General features: G+C 33.6%; 2 protein-coding genes across 9 annotated transcripts in view; one reads left to right on the forward strand and one right to left on the reverse strand.

Moving 5' to 3' along the window:
- ERGIC2 (ERGIC and golgi 2) overlaps nucleotides 1-12,955 on the forward strand; it is a 45,166-nt gene extending 32,211 nt beyond the window's left edge. The window contains exons 11-14 of the mRNA XM_077870586.1: nucleotides 775-872; nucleotides 3,335-3,497; nucleotides 4,783-4,865; nucleotides 5,034-12,955. Coding sequence (XP_077726712.1) covers nucleotides 775-872; nucleotides 3,335-3,497; nucleotides 4,783-4,865; nucleotides 5,034-5,096 — 407 coding nt within the window. The 3' untranslated portion in view covers nucleotides 5,097-12,955. The remainder of the gene's footprint in view (nucleotides 1-774; nucleotides 873-3,334; nucleotides 3,498-4,782; nucleotides 4,866-5,033) is intronic.
- FAR2 (fatty acyl-CoA reductase 2) overlaps nucleotides 10,028-21,624 on the reverse strand; it is a 131,918-nt gene continuing 120,321 nt past the window's right edge. For all 8 annotated transcript variants that reach the window (XM_077870581.1, XM_077870579.1, XM_077870583.1 and 5 more), the window contains 4 exons: nucleotides 19,750-19,921; nucleotides 15,672-15,801; nucleotides 12,957-13,084; nucleotides 10,028-12,040 (listed from right to left, as the gene is read on the reverse strand). In XM_077870581.1, the coding sequence (XP_077726707.1) occupies nucleotides 11,878-12,040; nucleotides 12,957-13,084; nucleotides 15,672-15,801; nucleotides 19,750-19,921 (593 nt within the window). In that variant the 3' untranslated portion in view covers nucleotides 10,028-11,877. The remainder of the gene's footprint in view (nucleotides 12,041-12,956; nucleotides 13,085-15,671; nucleotides 15,802-19,749; nucleotides 19,922-21,624) is intronic.

Raw genomic sequence — 21,624 nt, forward strand, 5'->3', positions numbered from 1 at the left:
ATTTTATTCCTGTACACAGTTTCTGTAGACAGTTATGCTGTATGTAGTACATCTGTTTTCATGTCAGATGTAATGAGGCCCTATTATTTACCTGATTGAAACTACAGATAGATCTAATTCTAAATTTTCTAGAATATAGACCTTGACAATGAACACGTTTTGTATAACGTGAACAGTTACCTGTTTAAGGTTAATTAATTAATGATTAGTAATATACTGGTATTTATGACTGTATTAAACCTAAAAATGCCTAAATACTATAAATAGGATCTTTTTGACTATGCAGTAATCTCAGAACGACAGTGAGTAGGTTTGTTCATTATCTCCTCCTGTCGTATCAATTCCTTGTATATATCCAAAGGCTGACTAATTCAATTTTATAATTCTTAAGATATTACTAGAAAATGAAAATATGTCTTGTGATTATAATTTTATTCTTACTAGTTTCTGTACTATAAAGAAATGTTATTTTTTCACATTTGATAAAAGGATGATAATGTTATAAAGGATACCTAATGACTAGTTCATTTTTTAAACATCTTCTAATAGATGTGTATATGTAAATATTTTATGTTTATTGAGAGCTTATTTACCACGTATGAATATACTGCTTTCATTGATTCTTTTAATTGTTGTTGTTATTCTTAAACACTAAGTAATAAGTAGCATTAAATTTCAAGTTAAGTGCATTTAATAGGAGGAGGGCGTATTTGGCAGTAGTATTTGTTACTATTGGATTGATTGGAAAAAAAACACATTTTGTTTTTATTCTAGACAACCAGATGTTCCAGTATTTTATTACAGTTGTGCCAACAAAACTACATACATATAAAATTTCAGCAGACACCCATCAGTTTTCTGTGACAGAAAGGGTAAGTTGAATCCCACAGGTAAAAAGTTTTGGTTTTTTTTTGTTTGTTTTTTAGCATTTTATAATTCTGCTACAAAATAAGGTTAGAGTTGGTGCCCTCCCCCATTTACAATTTGTGAAAGCTTTGAAATGCATTAACATTTTATTTCAAGCCAATGAAGTAAATATTAGAAATGGATATTAGTATGCTTTAGAGCAAGAAAAGATTTTAAAAATCTGGAATGTCTTCTATTCAATTTAAACAAAGTATTATTAAACTATTATGGTATTAATGCTTTTATTTTTAATATCCTTATTTTGTAATGTTTCCTATTGTATTGGTATAATTAATTCTTACCTGCCAGTGGACACTCTGATTTCTGTGTTATTTATTTTTTAATTAATGTACCTACCCTGGGGCGTACATGGTTCTAGTGGCTCAGAGAGCAGACCTAGAGGATTTGCCTTCCTAAATTAGTGCTTTTTATTCATCTAATTAAGAGACAAACATTCTGCAATCTCAGAGTGGAGTGGCCTTAAAAATATGAGGAACAGAGCTTTAAAATTGAACAGTTTAACACATTTCTCATTTATTCTGGGTTCATGTTTTCTTCTTATTATTTAAGAATGGTGAATATTCAAATATGAATATCCAGAAGAATCCCAAGGTAAAATATAAGTGCTTTTAAAAATTTACTTCCTCCATGTGGAGTTTTCTTTTGATAGCCTTACAATTTATGATGACTGTGTCCTCAATAATTGTAGAATTTCCTTTATCCTCAGGAAATTAAATACTGAAGTTTTTAGGAGTGACTTTCAAATGATTCAGGGTGAAAAATCAAGGGTCCCCCCCCCCCACAAGGGTTTGTGTGTATATGTGTGTGTGTGTGTGTGTGTGTGTGTGTGTGTGTATACAGAAAGAGAAAAACTAGGTAAAAAATATGCAAGTATATATTGTGTTTTTCAGCATTTCTTTAGGGATGGAATGATAACATTTTTCACTAAGATTGACAACACCTGAACTTCAGGCAGTCTCTATAGTGGCAAAGCTTTGGGGAAAATATGCACATAATACATTACTATGGGAATGCAAAACAACATGGTCTCTATGGAAGAGAGTTTAACAGTATCTGCAAAATGACATATGCATTTACTCTTTGACCCAGCAATCTCACTTCTAGAAACTGAATCTGAGGATATAGTGGAAAAAATACAAAAGTGATATGTATGAGGCTATTCACTCCATTCACTGAATTCACTGTTATTTGTAATACTAGAAGATTATAAACAACTCAAATGGTACATGCATACAATGGAGGAACATACAACTTTCAATAAAAGAGAGAAAGGTATCTATATACTGATAATGAAATCATCTCCAGGATGTATTTCAAACAACAAAATTATATTAAAAATATATCTAATCTTAGAGCATTTGACCTTTGCGTAGTATGTTTGTGCTGATAGGGTAACTAAAATAGTTGTAAAAAAAAAAAAAATTTCCCTTGTTATTTGTATAGCTACAGCTTGCAGTTTATAGCTTAATAAAAATAGGTAAGGGACTGTTAAGACAAAAGTCAGCAAAGCACTGTGGTAGCATATTTTTCAAGCTATAAAATAAATTTATTAGATGGTTTGCAAAGTTGACTTTTGAAGTGTAAACAGGATGGAATGAAATAGAGTATTTTCTTATGCAGTCTACACATTATGGTAGGTTTATGATTTTAGCTGCATTCATTTTAAGAGAAAACTTCCTTTAAAAACTAAACCAATAGCTTAAATTTGATAACTTCTTTTTTTAATATTTTATATTTATTTATTCATGAGAAACAGAGAAAGAGAGGCAGAGACACAGGCAGAGGGAGAAGCAGGTTCCATGCAGGGAACCTGACGTGGGACTCGATCCCTGGTATCCAGGATCAGGCCCTGGGCTGAAGGCGGCGCTAAACCTCTGAGCCACCTGGGCTGCCCAAATTTGATAACTTTCAAATGAGTCCTTTCTCTTTTCTTCTTGTATCATATTTCATATAGTTTAAATAAAATGAATAACAGAAAGTGAAATTGTTTCTAAGTTTGAGAATTTAAATGACAGGAAATAAATATAATTATTTTGTAAATTCTTAGCAAAGAATTGTTACAGAAAGTATATTAAAATATGAACTTAGTTTTTATGGATTTGGTCAGTGAAGATGCCATATAGTTGTAAGCTCTTGAGCTCTGTAGAACACTTGTATGTAAAGTGACCTTTTTGAGAAAATAGGAAAGAATGACTCTGCTCTTTTGATTTCCTTAGAATCTCATCAGACAAAGAATACAGAATAATTTGATTGTCTCTGAAGAGCTTAGTCTAGTAAGGCAGTTCGTAAAGAGATTTAGATACTCCTCTTGTACAGCTGGACTGTAGGGCTTCATATTGATTGTACAAGTAACCAGATGATGTGAATCCCATTTTTCTCCTTCTCCTGTCTCTCTTCTTCCTTTTAGGAACGTGTCATTAACCATGCTGCAGGCAGCCATGGAGTCTCTGGGATATTTATGAAATATGATCTCAGTTCTCTTATGGTAACAGTTACTGAGGAGCATATGCCTTTCTGGCAGTTTTTTGTAAGACTCTGTGGTATTGTTGGAGGAATCTTTTCAACAACAGGTTAAGATTCATTCTTTTTTTTTTTGTCTAATTTCTAAAAGTATTACTGAAATTAAGATGGTTTTACTTAGCAGGAGCAAGAAATATATACACACATTCCCATATTTTGACATTTAAAGAATTTTTTCTGTAAGATTTAATTCCAAACCTCCAAAATTGTATTGATTAAGCATTGAATATAGCTAAGGTCACTACATTTACATTCAGTGATTTAAGGGAGATTACTTAATGAGCTAAAAAGATCCTAGAATTCAATCCAAGTTCTGCCATTTATGTGGTAATATAGGTCGTCTACCTTTTTTGAAATTGTTTCCTCATCTATAAAAATGGGAATAATAATTATACCTAACTTACAAGTGTGTTGTAGGATTAGATGAGAAAATGCCTATAAATAGTAGACACTTGAATGTAAATTTTCTTTTTCATTTAAGGTATTTTTAACTGTACAATATATAAAATCACATCTAATGGTACTTTGAACTATGCAACATGTGCAACCAGAATTTTCAGTCAATACTGTTTTTATGATTTGGGTCTTTTTTTTTTTTTTTTTTTTTTGTCCTGAGTTTATGAGATTCTCTCAAAGGTAATTTGCAGAATAGTAATCATGAAGATTTGAGTACAATAGATAAAGAAAGGAAACTGTTCCTTCTTTATCCCCAACCCCTATTCAATATTACATGGAGCTGTATAGTCTATATACAGCTTTGAAAGACTTCCTTACTACCTTATTTAAATTTGTCTAAATTTGTGGCACTGATACTATTTATTTTTCAAAATGGTATGTGTGAGACATATAAAGCACCCTTGAAAAGATTGCTTTGTCAAGATCATGAATTATGTGGCCTTGTGATTTTGAAAAGAAATGTTTTAAAATTTAACTTTTTTTTTTTTTTTTTTTTTTTTAAGATTTCATTTATTTGCATGGAGGAGAGAGGGAGAGTAAAAGAGGGAGAGAGCATCCAAGGACACAGAGCAGAGGTGGGGGGAGAAGCAGACTCCCTGCTTAGCAGGGAGCCCAGTATGGGGTTGATCCCAGCATCCGGGGATCATGACCTGAACCGAAGGCAGATGCTTAACTGACTAAGCCACCCAGGCACCCCTGTTTGGTTATTTTTAACCATGGAAATGAATAAAGCAAACTGCTTTGTTTCCTTTCTTAATCTATTCTATTATAATTAGTGAAATTTTTTATTCTTATGTAACAATTTAGGAATAATTAATTTAGGAAATGATTTCATTAAAAGCATCATTTAATTTTTAAAAAACTTATTTTTTATTACAGGCATGTTACATGGAATTGGGAAATTTATAGTTGAGATAATTTACTGTCGTTTCAGACTTGGATCCTACAAACCTGTCAGTTCTGTAAGTGCTACAGTATCAAATGGTGCTGATCTCTAAATCATAGTATCATTGTTAAATCTAAACAGTAGCTTTTGGTGCTTCAAAAGAAATTGCCCAAAATAAAGCATTGTGTTTAGAGGGAATAGTGTAAGGAATAAAACTAATGCTTTGGTCTTTTCTTCTCCCTAGGTCCCCTTTGAGGATGGCCACACAGACAACCACTTACCTCTTTTAGAGAATAATACACATTAGCACCTCCTGAGTGAAGGAGATAAACTTTTTGCCTGAGACATAAAACCTTTTTTAATAATAAAATATTGTGCAATATATTCAAAGAAAAGAAAATATGAATGAGAAGTGGGAATCACACCTAGGGAAAAAAAAAGAAAGATAAACCCAAACTGAAATCCCGTATATGTTGTGTCTGTTACGTTGTCCTAGAAGAAATTATGCAGCTAATCAGTGAATAAGCCCAACTGGAGTGTTGCTTTGAAGATGACCCCGTCTGATATTTTCATAGCGAATGGGCAGTATTGAAATCAGAGCTTGCTTCTTGGTGGCAAAGAGCCTGAAGGAAAGAAGTCAAACCACATCTAAAGAAAAAGGCATTGATAAGTGCAAATGTTTGCGTCCTTCTGTTTTTAAAAGATATATCAGAATAAAATATGTAAAACATATGGAAAACTAGTCTAGACTTTAAAAAGTTGTGGTCAGGTCACACTGTTAATAAAGGAATATAGGGATGGGTCCCTATGCTATAGCCATATCAATGTTAAGCCATAATGACAAGGCCATTTATCTAATAATTTGGTCTGAGGAAGGTAACTGCTTTTCTTTAAACTCTGGCTATTGGCTTTTTCTGACTGTACAAGGCAGGGTCGTGGAAGACTAAGGTGAATTCTTACAGGGGCAGGGTATGTAGGTGCTATATAATATGTAACAAACGTAGCATTCACAAACTGTATAGTGGGCACTTATACAGGGAGAAGAAAGCACATTTTTTAAAAAGATGCTAAATTTTCTTGTCTGACCCTTATATTATTGGTATACTTTGGTAGAGGGAGGTGAGTAATAAAAAGGTCCACTAATGGTGATGAAAATTATCAGTTTGTAAAGTATTAAAAGTAGAATATTTTATACATGTTTGGGTGAGGGGCAACAGGGTAACTTTACATAAAGTAGAAACATGAGGCAAATACTTACATAAGGCAAGATCATGTCAGATCTGAGAGATTATCATTAAACAATGTCCGTTAAGCTGTAAAACTGGATTATGAGTGTCTGCATTCAGAGTGTCCTGAATGTGATTGATTTTGATATTAGATTGTGTTGTTGTAGCTTTCTTACTAATTAAGGATTAATTTTAAATTTCCAGACTTTGAAAGACTAAAAATAATGAGAGGGAGATATTGCTCAGGTGCCATTAAAAACTGTATTTGGAATACATGTACCAACATCAGTTTTCCTTTTGTAATACTTAATGATAGTAGAATAACTACCAGTCCCCAATGGTTTAAGTCCTTTGGAGAAATGGGGAAGTAAAATTCCAGGTAAGTGACAAAGATAAGACTAAAAGACTGGATTTAAAATGGTGGGTTTTGGAGATAGTATGTCACAAATTACAGTTTTACAAATGGATTTTTTGTTTTAAAGATGAAAAAATGTTTCCTTGGAAATAGTTGGTACAGATAATGTCAATGAAGAAAAGGAAAAATACTAATGAAACTGCTTTGAATTAAAAGCTTATGGTGAATGGCACTCTGAAGGAAATAAAAGCATTATTGTTTAAAATATATACTTTACTATTAAAAGCTATTAAGTTGACTGATTAACACAGATGATGTAACATGCTCTGAAAGATTTTGGATTCCAGAAAACTCCAAAAAATGAATGAGCCTTCTCTGTTATTGATTTATTTCAAATACTGTTTCCAATGAAGTTAGACTAGGAACTAATAGAACATCTCTCAGAAGGAATTTTACTTAGAATTTTAGCTATTTTAGACTGAATCTTGGTTCTGTGAATCGCTTTCCAGAAAGTTCATTCAAGGTGTTTTGTTTTTTTAAGGGAGGTAAAACAATATTGATTTAAAATTATTTTCTTTCAGTTAGGATTTTAGCAGTTAAGTATCTTTAAAAGGATTTTAAAATTATTTTGGTGCTTGCTTACATATGATTTTTAATTGTTCCCATGTTTTCCAAATACCTTATTAAAATTTTAATGTAATTAATCTGTCCCACTAAAGCTGACTATAAAAGGAATTTCTTTAAAGCCAAATCCTGCTTTGCCATTGATTTATACTTTAATAGTTAAGAAAGCTTTTTACCTGAAATTCCTCAAATAGTCAAAGACAGGTTTTTGACCATCAAGGTAGTAAGATTCTGACCAGCCTTTTGGATGGTGAATGATGAAGTATGCCTGCATATTAGGATCAGTTAGGAGTTTCTGATCTTGCCAAGTGTTTCTTTTCCATTGCAGGGAACAGTGTACTGACATACCTATTATGGAGCTTTGGCTTGTGCCTCGGGGAGGCTACCCAACTTTATTACTCAGTCCTTTTTCATTTTATTAGGGTATTCATAATATTTATATATTCCAGCCTAAATATTTTAAAAGTTGAAACTTCAACTTACATGAAAGTTTTTTTTTTTTTTTTTTAAACTGTGTTTTGTATACTTTGGCCTATAAAAAGAGATAAAATATTTAGGTGAATAATTCTCTGCTGCAGTATTTGTACAATACAGACTACCTCTTGGGAAAAGATTAACCCAGTATTATAATTACAAATTACTTCTAATTCTCAATTTAGACCATTAGTATCACATTTTTCTCAGATACATTTTATGATAGAGAACACTGAATTTTCATAGTAAAATTACTAATGCAAGTAAAGTTCACAATCTTTAATGCAAACTTAACTTTGGAATTCATAAAGGAATGACTAAGGTCTAATTTTTTAATGGTATCAGTAGGGATATTTTATGCAACCTGTCTTTTTTATGTTGTGGGTTACTGATTTGGGTACCAGAAAGTAAAATTTATATGGAGCTTGTCTGCTTCAAAATTTAAAACTTTGAATCTTGATCTCAAGATGGATAATTTTGATTGTTTAAAAGTTATCTAAACTTGAGCCAGAGGACCTTTAAAATTTCATTATGTCCTTGAACTTAGTACTTAAGTCCTTCCTCCCCTTCTGCTTGGAGCTCTATTACAAACCTTCTGCAAGCCAAAGTGAGTCCACCCTTTGTCAGCACTATCAAAACTAGATCACCATATGTTCATACATTATGGTATAATGCCTGTATTGATATTCAAGTATTTCCTATTGTAGTTTTCCCCCACTCTTGAAATATTTTTTAGTGATAAAATCACCTTGCATTATCTTAGGAGTAGGAAACAAACTGCCTTGGATTTTTTGGTTTTCTTGTGTTTTTTTTTGTTGTTGTTTTGTTTTATTTTTAGAGAAAAGAGAATACAAAAGACTCATTTAATGTCTCAATCCCGAACATTTGGACTCTAAATAAAATGACAAATATAAGTTTCTTTGTCCTTTTATGATCATGTATCCCCAAATAAGCCCCAGTTCCTCATATTTAAGCTGCTTTTTTCCTTATAGGAAAACTGGCAATCTTTAAATATCACTCTGTTACATTTGCTTTTGCTCCAAATGGAGTTAAATTACTGTATAAGAGTGGATTTCTTTTGTATTTTCATATTAAAAAGTGAATGAGTGATGCAAATTGAATAGTTGACTCAAGTCTATAAAACTGTCAACGGAGTTGAATATAAGATTATAGTCAGTGAAACATTTAAATAGCTTTGTCTTAGCAACTCCTAATTGTATTGGATGTTACTCAAAAGGAATTAGATTAACAACTTCCAAATATAACCCATTTTATGCTATTTTGTGTAATAACTTTAAGGTAAGACAGTAGATGTGCGGGGATATACTGATGAAAGCTACATACTAAAGCTGATATAAAATACTTCAGAATCTTTCTTGTATCAAGCAGTTCTGCAAATGAACTTGGTGAATTCTTGTAGTACAAGATTTTTTATTTCTTTAAAGTAGAATTGATACAAGTTGTCCAACCTCATATCTCCCCACCTGTTTATAGCTCCAAGTTGGAATCAGTATTTCAATTCACACCTGAATTTTTTGTGTACCAAAATAGGGGTTTCTAGCTGTTAAAACTCTAGTGTCCTTTGCCATAACTATTTCTACTATAAGTCACCACTGTCTCTCAAGCCAGTTACATCATAAAACCAGCTAATTTTATTTCATTAAATAAAAAAAATGTATATTTTTACAAAGTAATCTAAGCAGTGAACATTTTCCCATACCTCTATGTGGGCATATGGGACAACCATCACTTTTAACTACAGACAGTTGTTCATGTTTCCAGAACATAATTAATGGATTTGCAGTTCTAGAAAAATAACCATGTGGAAATTCACATGGGATTCCTGTGAACTTTGAAAAATACTGATGTTTTTGGAAACTATTATGTCCACTGTAAGATAACACACTATTTGGGTCTCTTCTCAGATCAGTCTATTTACCCTGAGATTCTAAATCAGCTGTTTGAGCTGTTAACTGGAGGTGATGGTATTGGGTTAGTATAAAATTAGTAAGTCATGTAAGAAATGTTTTTTTTTTTTTTTTTGAGTTGTATGCCCACCTGCTTCAATTTTTTCTAATAATTGCTTAGGTGGTGACTGTCTTAAACTCTGAAATATTATTTACTGTATCAGGTATGTTGTGGGCAAAAAACATAGGAATGAACAAAACTTTTTAAAAACATAGAAATCTTTTTGTACTTACCATCAGTCCCTTTCTCAATAGTAGAAGATTCTTACTGCATTGTAATTGTATGTGTTAGGCATTCAAATAATTGTTAATTGTTCTTGATATAAAATAATTAGGGATTTTCTTTCATAAGATACCTATTTTTACCACATAATCATCACAGAACTTTGTGTCATTAATGCCATAGATAAAACATGCTTCAGCTTGTAAATGTAACTCTTAACGGTATCAGAACATAGTTAAATATTATGTATGGATGTGTGTTAATTTATATTCATTTGGTAGTTTCTTTGGAAGATTCTTTTTTTCTCAGGGGAGGGAGATTTACCATAATAGTCAGCAGTTAAAGATACAACACTAGAAGAGGAAAACATTTTTTAATTCAAACTTTCATTTAATCAAAAATTAAAATGAATACTTAATCAGTAGAATTTATGGAATTGGTGAAACAATCAAAAGATAGTAAATTCTTAGAATAATTGTTTAATCCAATCTCAATGAGTTATATCTTGATTTCATTTTTATCCTATCTGCAGTTTGTATCTTAATGTAACTCAGAAGTATCATATAGACATCTCAAACTAAAGATCACCAAGTGCTTTGTTTCAGAGCTGGTTTGTCTGCCCTGGAAAGAAGTTCCCAGACCTTAAATAAGATTGGAAAAGACATTGCCCAGAAGTGTTCCCCTAAATGCCCTTTATAGTGTTCAGAAAAATCTCTAGTAATACTGGACTAGAAGCTGCCCTCAAGCCTTGTGCACTGCAACCACGTGCATGTGCTTTCTTGAGTATTACTAATTATTCTGGAAAGTGAGCATAAGCATAACTGCCTTACCATTTTATGCTTTTGTAGTTTTCTAGTAGTTGTGATTATTTTTAGTTGCTTAGGCCCCAAATACCGTATTTGAATAATATTCCATGTTTTTAACATGAAATGCTCCAATCCAACATACACAGATCTCTCAAATATGAGGAAAGTTGGGATAACAGTTATATTATTAATATAGGAATTTGAGAATAAATATAGTTTTTACTAATTCATTGATATTATACATAAAATATTTTTAAACAAAACAATACCCAGTCTCTAAGTTGACAGTCACTTAGTGAAGTCTATCCTCTTCTGCTGTACATTGTACAGTTAACATTGTGTAATTGGAATGATCAAGATACTAGCAAGTCCTGGTGATCACAGAAGGGTAATCTTCCCTACTTTGCAGAAAAAGACTAAAACTAGCATTTACATTTATGTTTGAAATTTTGCTTTCCTCCCAGGCAGAGATCAGGGGACTGTTTTTTTTTTTTTTAATGATTCTAGCCTAGTACCTTTCTCCCATCAGTCACTCTGAGGCCTGAGCAAAATAAGCTTAAATATAAGGGGTTTAGTGACTTCAGTGAACAAGAAGGAAACTCTTGAGAGGTTATCAGGAAAATGGATGATTCAAAAGATTTAGAAATAATAGTTGTCAGATTCAAATTACGACAACTAATTTTACTTGAAAGAATAATAAGCAGTCCCGATGCAAATATGCTTGATGTATAGTCTACATCAAATATGTATATTCTACACATAATTATTTAGACCTTGTTTTTTGGGTTTTATTTTTATTTTTATTTATTTTTTTTTATTTCAGAAGTAGGTGTAGTTGACGGAGGTGCTAAATGTGAACCTACTTTTCCAATTTCCCCCAGCCTTCAATCAGGTCTCCATGGTATAACACAGGAAGCTGAGATTTCAGTGGAGAATGATTTCTTTTACAGTATTTCTGAGGATGCGAAGATCATTCCTCCTCAACTTAATCTTAGAACCCCAGAATGGTTCCAAGGTTAGAACTGCCTTTCTTTAGCATATTTTAGCTTCTACCATGTGTTCTTCCATGTTCATGGAGTCAAAATTAGTCCTCTCAAGAGAAAAAACCTAAATACGGACAGATAAGTGTATTTTGGTGTTTTATATTCAAGGGCACAGTATAGAATGTTAGGAAGCAATCTGGAAATAATTTTTCCTAAGATAGATATGATTATAGGCTAGGATATGACTTTCCTTCTTTCACTGAAATAAAAACAATATATAGGTAAGAAACAGGGATGAATACATGACAACACATTGGACAGGTAATGAGCTTGGGGCATATTCTTTGTTACTTCTTAATCTTGAGAACCACAGTTTGCTGTTTTAGAGGTATCCAAGAGGTTCCAGGTGAAAGGAGCTTGCCAAATGTTCTTAGACCTTAAGCGTGCTGGATGCCCTAAAGTAGGAGAGGAATTTATAACAGAAGCTCACAATGAAGAACCAGACATTCCGAGCCATCTGAGATCTTGCAATGAGAAGGCGCCAGGCGATGAGAAAGAGGGCAGTATTAAAGAGGTAGTGTATATTTCGGAGCCTGGGGAACAGACATATATAACCAAAGTTAAAACAGCACCAAATACCCAACTGTGTTATCTGAAATCTAAATGTGTTGTTTCCTGGTTGTGACCAGAATATTGTAAGGTGTTCACAGGTATGTGGCATGACCTTACGACCTCTTGATTTTTATAGCTTTTATTTCTACACCATGCCTCCGGAATAATCAAATTTCCATAGTATGAGTTTCTCTTTCCCATACCTCTCTCTTTTTTAACCAATCTTACAAACATTACTAACAATCTTTCTTAAATATACTTAGATCATATTGCCTTGTCAGAAATCTTCACTGTTTGTTCAGTAGAAGGTAAGTTCTAAGCTCTTAGCCTGCTATTCAAGGTTCCTCTCTGTTTTCAATTTACTTTTCCATGCTGATAATCTCTGCATTAAAAACCCTTTGCTCCTACCAGAATTGTATCAGGTTGTTAACAGTTCTCTGTCCCTTATGGAATAATGACTGAAAGAAATTTAAGGCAATTTAAGGACTTAAAAAATAGTGACTGATTTGCCCACGTTAAAGAGTACAGTCAGGTTTCCTGTTGTTGGGTATTCTTTATATCACATTGGGACAGGATATGAAGAAACAGAAACTTAGGTTCAAATCTGGCTCCTTACCATGTCTTACCATGTACAAATTACTTACTTTCTTTGAGCCTAAAAGGCTCTTTCATTTAAAAAGAAAAATGGGATAACAAAATGATACTTCCTTCATAGGCATGTGGTGAAATATAAGTGAAACAGTGTACTGCAAGGGGAGAGTGTACAAGGAAGGACCTGTAATGTAGTAAGTGCTCAAAAAATGTTGATTCTTCCCCTCCCCTGCTCAAATTTCATGTCTAGTATAGAATCAGATATATGTGGTAAGTGCTTAATAAATATTAACTGGTTATGTTTACCTTTTCAAATGTTGTTTTGCTTCTGGGATCCCAGCCATATCCTCTTTCAATAAATATTTCTTAACTCCTAAAACATAATTTTCAATATATTCCAACCAGTTCAACTGGCGCACATCAAAGTTGAATACCTGAAAGGCAAGAAGAGATTATGGATTGCCAGAATTGTACTGCTGGAGACAATCACATTGTCCTTTTGATGACGTTTCTTTCACATAAGTGAGTGACAGTCTTTCACATAATTGAGTAAATGGTTTGGGAGACTTGGGTTGGACTCCTCCAAAGGAGATTATTTGAACTGTTATTTCAAAGACACTGATAATATGGATTACCATTTACACAGAAATATTTAAACATAGATCAAGGACAAATATTTGACCTTTGGGAAGTCTTGTGAGGGAAATTTAAAAGAATTGTCATTCTTTTGTCTGGTGAAGGCTAATTTCATTTCAAATAAATGAGGACTAGTTATTTTTAAAAGTGATGGGACACCTTTGGTTAGGGACCAGAACAAATTGTGCTTCTTTTCCATTCTTAAATTTTGGTGGTGTTTCCTTGGCCTACCATCCTTTTCTACTTAATAGAGCAGACTAATAAGACTGGATAAGCAAAGCCTTAAGTTATAGTTTAGCAAAATTTATATTCTGTATTTGCTTCAGAGATATTATTTATTATGTGTGTTGTCAAATGAAGCCCTTCAAAAACATTTGAATTCAGTGGTACGAGTTTAGTGCTTCTCTTGGAACACTGGTGCATTTCCTCCTCTTGGACACAGAATGCCACGGAACTATATTTTCCCTTTCATTTTGCTACTAAAAAGCCCAAAAACAAATTCCTTGCTTAACTGCAGTGACTTAGTAGGATCTTATAGACTACACATGGATGGACATTCTATTTTTCATTCTTTGACTTCACATTTTAATATTTCCCCTAGTTTGATGTTTTATTTCTCTTTTCTGTTATTATATGTTTATTGCAAGTTATCTCAAATTCTTGTGAAATACTGTGGAGAATCAACAAAGAACAGATGAGATTGATGAGTTCCAGAGAGCTTCATAGACTTGTCCAACAGCTGAAATGCTTTCCAAAAGTGATTCTGTATTACTTTGGATATGTTTGTTTGTTATAGAATCACTAAATATTACTATATAAACAGAGGCTTTTATTTTTATACTATTTCACAGTTCTAAGTTAGATTTCAATGAGGCCCTAGTTTGGAATCCTCATTCCATAGGGCAAATCAAACTCGATTCTAAGCCAGAGTTTGGCAATTATATCCAATTATTCAGGACTATTATCTTTGCTAAGCTATTTTGAAAGCACATGTTATATCCAGAGCAGAGTTGATTCTTTTTTTCCACAAAATTTTCAGTTATACATGTCAAAAAACGAAACACTAACCTTATTACCTTTTGAATTATTTAGATGGATAAATTCCATGAAGAGAATGCAATAAAGATAAGCCCACATAAAATTTGAAGCTAATTTTAAAAATAATTTACAATAGCTCGAGGTTTTTTTAATCTAGTTTCATCATTGTCTATGCATTTCAAACAAGTACTTTAGAATAATTTTGTCTATAAAGGTATGTAGATATTTCTGAATATAGCCCTATTTCATGTCAGGTTTAGAGATGCTCAGCAAATTATTTCAGTTAAAATATCCCTTTAAATCTCACCTGGTGTATTTAATATAACATTATGGTGTTTGACTTTGTAAATAACCCTTAGGTTCCATGACCCAAAGTAATTCTAGGGCTTGGATTTGAATCATGGTCTGTGTTGCTGGTTTGTAGAAGGAAATCCGTAGTTGGCAAGTGAGGCTAGCTATGGCCTTCTAATGTTTCCTCCTCACACATGGTCTCTTCTACATACTGTCAAGTATTAGATAAATCAAGAAATGCTTTACCTTTTGAAAAAATTTCTTTTAGTAGATAATGCCAAGCAAGAGAGTAAGAACTAAAGTTTAATAGAAAACTAAGGATATGGTCAGGGAACATGTGATTCCCTGAAAAGAAAAACCTAGGAACATGTACAAAGTACAAAAGATTTCTATACTTGTGAATTTCAGAATACACAAAGATTTCAGGACTTAACTATTCTAACTGCCAAGAAGCTAATGTAAAGAAAGAAATGGCACTGGTGCAAAGCATTAAGGTGAAGGCCTGTCTTGAGAAATAAGAAGTCTGATTTGTTGAAGACAGATCATTATAGGGAGAGGGAGGGAGGGAGGTCTAAGTGGGATGCAATGGGAGTAGGGGTTAGCTTTTAAAAAGGAAAGAATTGAAGCTCTGGAGATGGAGAATGATTCTGATTTAATAAGAATAGTGGATGAATTTATGAGCAGTAAAACTGATTTTTCATTGAAGTCCTATGTTGTGGGGTTAGGGAAAATACAGAGGTACCGAGGGTTTGTTGAAAACAGCCACCAAGGATGAACAGGGATTGAAGCAAATTCAGTACATGAAATGTGACTGCAGGATAGCAGTGAGAATCTAACCAAGGTCAAGAACCCAGGTCTCTTACCTACATTAACTTATGTCCTGCAATTGTGTCAATAGCACTGACTGATTTTCTTAGCATAAAAAAAAAAAAAAAAAAAAAAAAAAAAGATTGTGTCTATAACTAAAACTTCCTTTGTTTATCAGCTTTCCAGGTCAAATAATTCTAAATTCCAAATGAGTAAGATTTTCCTGTTGGTTGTCAGCGTTCTACTTACTCTCTGGTCTTCAGGACTCAGCTCAGACATTAGCATTTCTGTATTGTACGTGCTCCATTCCCAACTCCGGTTGACAAAATATTCCAGCATGGAAACTGTTCTTAAAAGCCGATTCATGACCTTTGTCATCCTAAGGTAAAGATCACATAGGAGCAAATATCAGCACACCACAGATGGCACGGTTACTCTTTAGGACGTATGACAAATTACTTTTGAGAAAAAAAAATATATATAAAAGGAAATATCAAAAATTTCCCTCTTTACCTTCCCCCCCACTTCTTCATTAAAACACGTATTCTTTTTTCTCTTTCCATATTTATGAACTGTGTTGAATGAAGGAAGCTGATGCATCTCATCTAAAGGAGTTTGTTCTATTAGTCATTTTAATACCACCAAACTCCTCCTCTGCTTCTTTACTATCTTCTCTTTCTCAAGAGTAGCAAAAATTTTAAAAACCCAGCCAGATATCAGAAAATAACTAGGTGATAACCCACTGTCTGGCACAGTGCTGATACCTTAAACAAATATCTTAACTAATCCTCATAGCATCTCTGTTAGGTAGGTACATTTTGTGAATGGACAAAGTGAGCTGGTCCAAGTCCTGACCACAGTACTGGGAGATGCAGGCCATCTAAAGTAATGGGGCACAGAGTGGTGAGATTAGAAAAGCAGAGGCTTTTTCAGGTCAGTCAAAACGGGGTTGGAATTTTGGTTTTGATGCTTATATTATCGTGGCCACTTAATCTATCTTAAGCTCACTTTGCCTAGTTGTGAACTTCCAACTTTGCAACCATTTATAGAAAACTTTCTTTTTTTAAATTTTTTTTTTTATAGAAAACTTTCATACCTGCTCTTATTTGATCCTCACCGGTGGTAAAGATCTACATTCTTTACCTTCATCTTACAAAAGGATTAACGGTTCAAAGTCACACAGCTAATGCATCAACCTAGATCTTCTGGCTACAAATCAATTTAGCCTATAGAACATTTGGCCTCTACAACATTTATCTCGGGCCAGTTTTGGCAGTAGTGACTACCCATTTGACCCAGTAATGACTTATGATGCTATTTTGGGAATTTGGTCTTATTTCTGGTCAAGTCCTAATGCTTATATACCCAATGACTTATTGTACATGGGAAATTCTTAGGCAGAAGGTAGATTCCTTATTCCCTGATACAAGCATCATAATAGGGTTTCATCTGGCTATTATTATCTTACATTTTTGCTATAGACTAAATATTTATATCCCCCTCCTCTCCAAATTCATATACTTAAACCTATTCTCATCAATGTGATAGTATTTAGAGAAGACTTTAGGAGGTGACTAGTGCCCTTTTTAAAAGAGAATCCAGAAATCTCTCCTGGCCTTTCCAGCATAGATGGCTGTCTAGGAATCAGGAAGCAGGCGCTCAGTAGATGCTGAATCCACCAGCCCTTGATCTTAGACTGCCCAGTCTCCACAACTGTGAGAGGGAAATTTCTGTTGTTTATAACCTGCCCTGTCTATGATACTTCTGTAGCAGCCAAATGGATAATTATCCATCCTACAGCTCTCATGTAATTGATGTGATTTCAATAATTTATTTTAATTTTTAAAAATAATCATTGTAGAATGATACCCTATGTACAGGAATATATCAGTATCATAGTTTTTGTGTTTTGTTTTTTTTTAGAAAGTACATTTATTACTTTCAGGTACAGAAGGTCTTTTTTTTTTTTTTAAGGTTTTATTTATTCATGAGAGACACACACAGAGAGGCAGAGACACATGCAGAGGGAGAAGCAGGCTCCATGCAGGGAGCCTGACATGGGACTTGATCCCCGGTCCCCAGGATCACGCCCTGGGCTGAAGGTGGCACTAAACCGCTGAGCCACCTGGGCTGCCTGGTCTTCTTAACACATAAAATGTAAAACCAATAAAGGAAAAAAGTGATTCATTTAATCACATAAAAATCTAAAACTTCTTTAACAATAATAGTGATTACTATATTCTATGCCCTCTTACATAAAATCTTATAAAATAGGAATGATTACTGTCCCTTTTTACAGATGAGGCAGTAAGGTATTAGAAACAGTAATTTAGAGCTCATATGGTGCTTCACGTGGTGAAGCCAGGATTTAAATCTGTAAGTCACAGTCTAACTCCATGCTTTTAGACCTACATTATATGTACTCCCCTCGTATTAAATAAAGCTTCATAATCAAAGCTATGAGAGAAGAAATTGACTTGGAGAAAATACATTAAATATATATTTATGCACATAAATATGAATTTCTGTAAATTAATAAGGACAATCCAATAGAAAAATAGGTAAGAAGCAGAGGCAGACAACTCCCAGAGGAGAAAATTGTCCAGTGAACAATAAAAGCTCGGCCCTTCCAGCAATCAGGGGAATGCAAATCAAAATAACAAAGAGATGTCATTCATTGCTATTAGTTTGACAATTCAAAAGATTGATTTTTTGCTAAGTATTGATGAGGGTAATTAACACATTTTTCCTCTCCTGTGCTGATGTGGTAGTACAAATTGGCAGCCTTCCTTTAGGGCAACCTAGCGGTAGTCACAAACTCCAGATAGCCTCCAATCCAGCAATCACACTCCTCAGCATCCTCCCCAGACCCAGTAGCAAGTTCTAAAAAAAAATGCAGTGATACTCATTACCCCATTGTTTGTGATAGGAAAAAACAGACAACACTAGATAGAATGACTTAGATTTTCAAGGAACATTGGTGAAAAAAGTGGGTAAATATGTAGGCTTGATTTACACACACACCTCAAAGCAACACTATATTTATATATGTCTCTATATGGTTGTAAATGCATGGAAGACTACACACAAACATCTGGGAAGAAGAAGGGTCTAGAAGGATTCTAGCATTTTCTGCCATAAAGATTATTCCTATCACAAAAGAAATCTACCTGTTTCCCACAAATATTTAATTTCTCACAAACAAAATTCATAAAGATTTTTTATTGGCTCCCTTCCTCCTTTTTTCTACTTATGGACCTCTGCTCTTTATCGAGGTCTTCTTCCAACCCTGATAAATTTTAAAGTCTTCAGCATTTCTGCCTACAATGTTTGGTTTTCCTTCTTTTCCCACCTTTATATAATAAGCCCCCTACAAATATTTTTCCCATAGCCACAGCATCTTCTCTTCACCTTGCTCAAGAAGAAACTGATGATTACTGAATTATGAGCTTTAAATAAGGTCTCTGGAAATTCAGATAAATGCAACATTGCATTTATCTGAACTATTTAATAGTTTTAGCTATTTGCACTGCTAATAAGGACAGAAATTAAACACAGCAATAAAGTCTTCCTCCTATAAAGAGACTAGCACAGAAAGCAATGCTATTCATGCTCCTGTGCTTGCTTGCAGAGATTGCCTTTGGTAATTATAACAATGACTCTTCAGACAACAATATAAAATTCCTCAAGGGGGACAGAAAGAGATGTTTCCTACGTCAACTGCTAGATGGCGACAGAGCTGCCTCAGCATCAGCACATTTCATTCTACCTTGTTCCCTTTAATTTCTTTACTCACCTCTAGGTGGCAGTAAATCTAGCTCAGGTTTCTGCAGATCTTTGCCACTTCTAAGCTACTTTAGCTTCTATTTCCTATTTGTAAAATTGGTGTATTGATTACATCTTCTCTGGATTGTTGTGAGAATGAAAATGAAATCATCTCACATCATCCTGTGTGTGTGTGTGTGCGTGTGTGTGTGTGTGTGTGTGTGTGTGGCATGGCTGTTACCATTATTGCACAATTTTAAGATTACCTAACAATATAGAAAACCCCAGACTTAGAGTCTCAGTTGCTTTGCTTTTTGGGTGAATGATTACTTGCTGAATTCACCAAGCAAGTTCCTCAACATTTAACTTCCTTTATTATGATGGAGGATTTTTAAGGTACGGGTCCCTTTGGGGCTTCTCATTACTACTGCTTTGGTTGGTCCCAAATTTATATAAGATTCAGTTGTTATCTTTAATCCCCAGATGAAAGGAGGGCTAAGGACTTTGGGGCCCTAATCTTCCATGTAGCAACACTCTTAAAGCAACTGACCCAGCTTCTCACCTGGGCTTCCTTCCCGTGAGCCTCAGATAGAAGTCATATATGATGGCAGGAGCCCGGTGGCTGACTGCATTCCAGTACTGGGTTGTGATGGTGTTGGTTGTGAAGTCAGCATATGGCCTCCTAAAAGCTCTCTCAAATGGGATTTTTTCAAAGGTTGCCAAGACTTGGAATCCTGCGGGAAAAAAAAAATAGTATTTTTTTAGGAGTATTAAGTTTATATATAACATATATAATATATAAGTTTATATATAATAGTATTAAGTTTAGGAGCATGTAAGCCCACTGTAGTGGAGGGCATTTGCAGTGGGTCAAAATGATAAAGACTAGTGATTTGCTGTGTAGAGTCAAGAATCAATCTGTGAGAACAATACGAAGATATTTGTGCCAGGCAAAAGTTCACCTACAAAATCAAATAATGAGAACGGCTTACACATTGGGTCCTTATCTTGAAGCCTTTATTCTAAAACAACTTCTTGGGGAAGTAGTTTCAATCAATACAGTGAGATATTGATCAGAAAAGCTTAAATCCATTATTCGGTTCCCAGATTATCTAGTCTATTCTGAAAGTCCCAAGACAGAGACTGAGGGCCTTATTTCCTAGGTTGGATCATCACTTGTAGAACCATCAGGGGAGTTTCTTCAAATAAATATATATACATATATATATATATATATTTTTAGTTTCTTCATATTTTACTTAAACCTTTATAAAAGGTTACCTAAAGCTTTCATAGTGGTTTAAGTGAAAAACAATATGGAGGCAGGATTCCCTTGCATTGGCTCACTTTAAATACCAGTCTTTTACTTCTTTGGTATTTCTGCTTCTCTGTGAATATCCCAGACTCAATTGTCCACTCTTGTCTCCAGATTTGTTTTCACAATAATTTTTTATATTGTTATGTAGATAAAACCTAGTTAAAAACCTTTAATGTACATTTGTAAAATAAAGAATTTTTCAAAAAACATTAATTTGAATTAAATGATTTTATCTATGAAAAATTTTCAAAGAATATACCTAAGTTCATTATTCAATTATGATAAAGATATCAGTTATTATGGTAATGTGATTATTGGTCCTCCTTAAAATGTATTACTTGGGAATGTATATAATATATATATATATTCTTTATACAGAGAAGATTCTCAAGAAATATCTGACCCAGGAATCTGAACTTTTCTTCCCATAGGGGTTCATATTCACTTTTAAGAATCACTAGTGGAATTGTTACTGCACATCCAGAAGACACAAGAGACCGTCTTCTGTTTCTATTTTAGGTACCAGCTCTCCATATGAATTTGAATAGATCTTTCACTATCTTGGGGCTTCATATATAAAATAAAACAAGGACGCTAGATTATTTTTAAGATTACCTTCAACTATGACATTGTATAATTTGATAAGACAGATAAGAGATTTCAGCATAGAAGAAGACTGGAATTTCAGAAATGGAATTTACATGTGCACCTTCTTATTTAGGAGCTCAACATACCTTGTTTGCTTCCATTACTACCTCTTTTTATGAGTGATGTCTTAATTCTGTTACTGAGGTAGAGGAGATTTATTTTTATTTCCAAATGTCTTCAGAATTATTTAGATATATGATCTAAATAACTGAATATATGATCTAAAGGACCTTGGTGGTAGTAGATAATTTCATTTCATTTTTACTGTTGTGACAACTTTACAGAGTAGCATAGCAGAGTGCTCTGAATTGGAAATCAGATTCTAACAAATGACGTACATGTGAGTTTTTTTTTTTCTATATCTAGTATCTAAACAAAAGTATTTGATCTAAAAGTTTCAGATATTTGCTGAAAATCAACTAAATTGACAAAGGAGTGTAAGATGGGTTAGCTAATTTTCTATCATGTGCA

Source organism: Canis aureus, chromosome 25, assembly GCF_053574225.1.
Source record: "Canis aureus isolate CA01 chromosome 25, VMU_Caureus_v.1.0, whole genome shotgun sequence".
NCBI classification, from domain to species: Eukaryota; Metazoa; Chordata; class Mammalia; order Carnivora; family Canidae; genus Canis; species Canis aureus.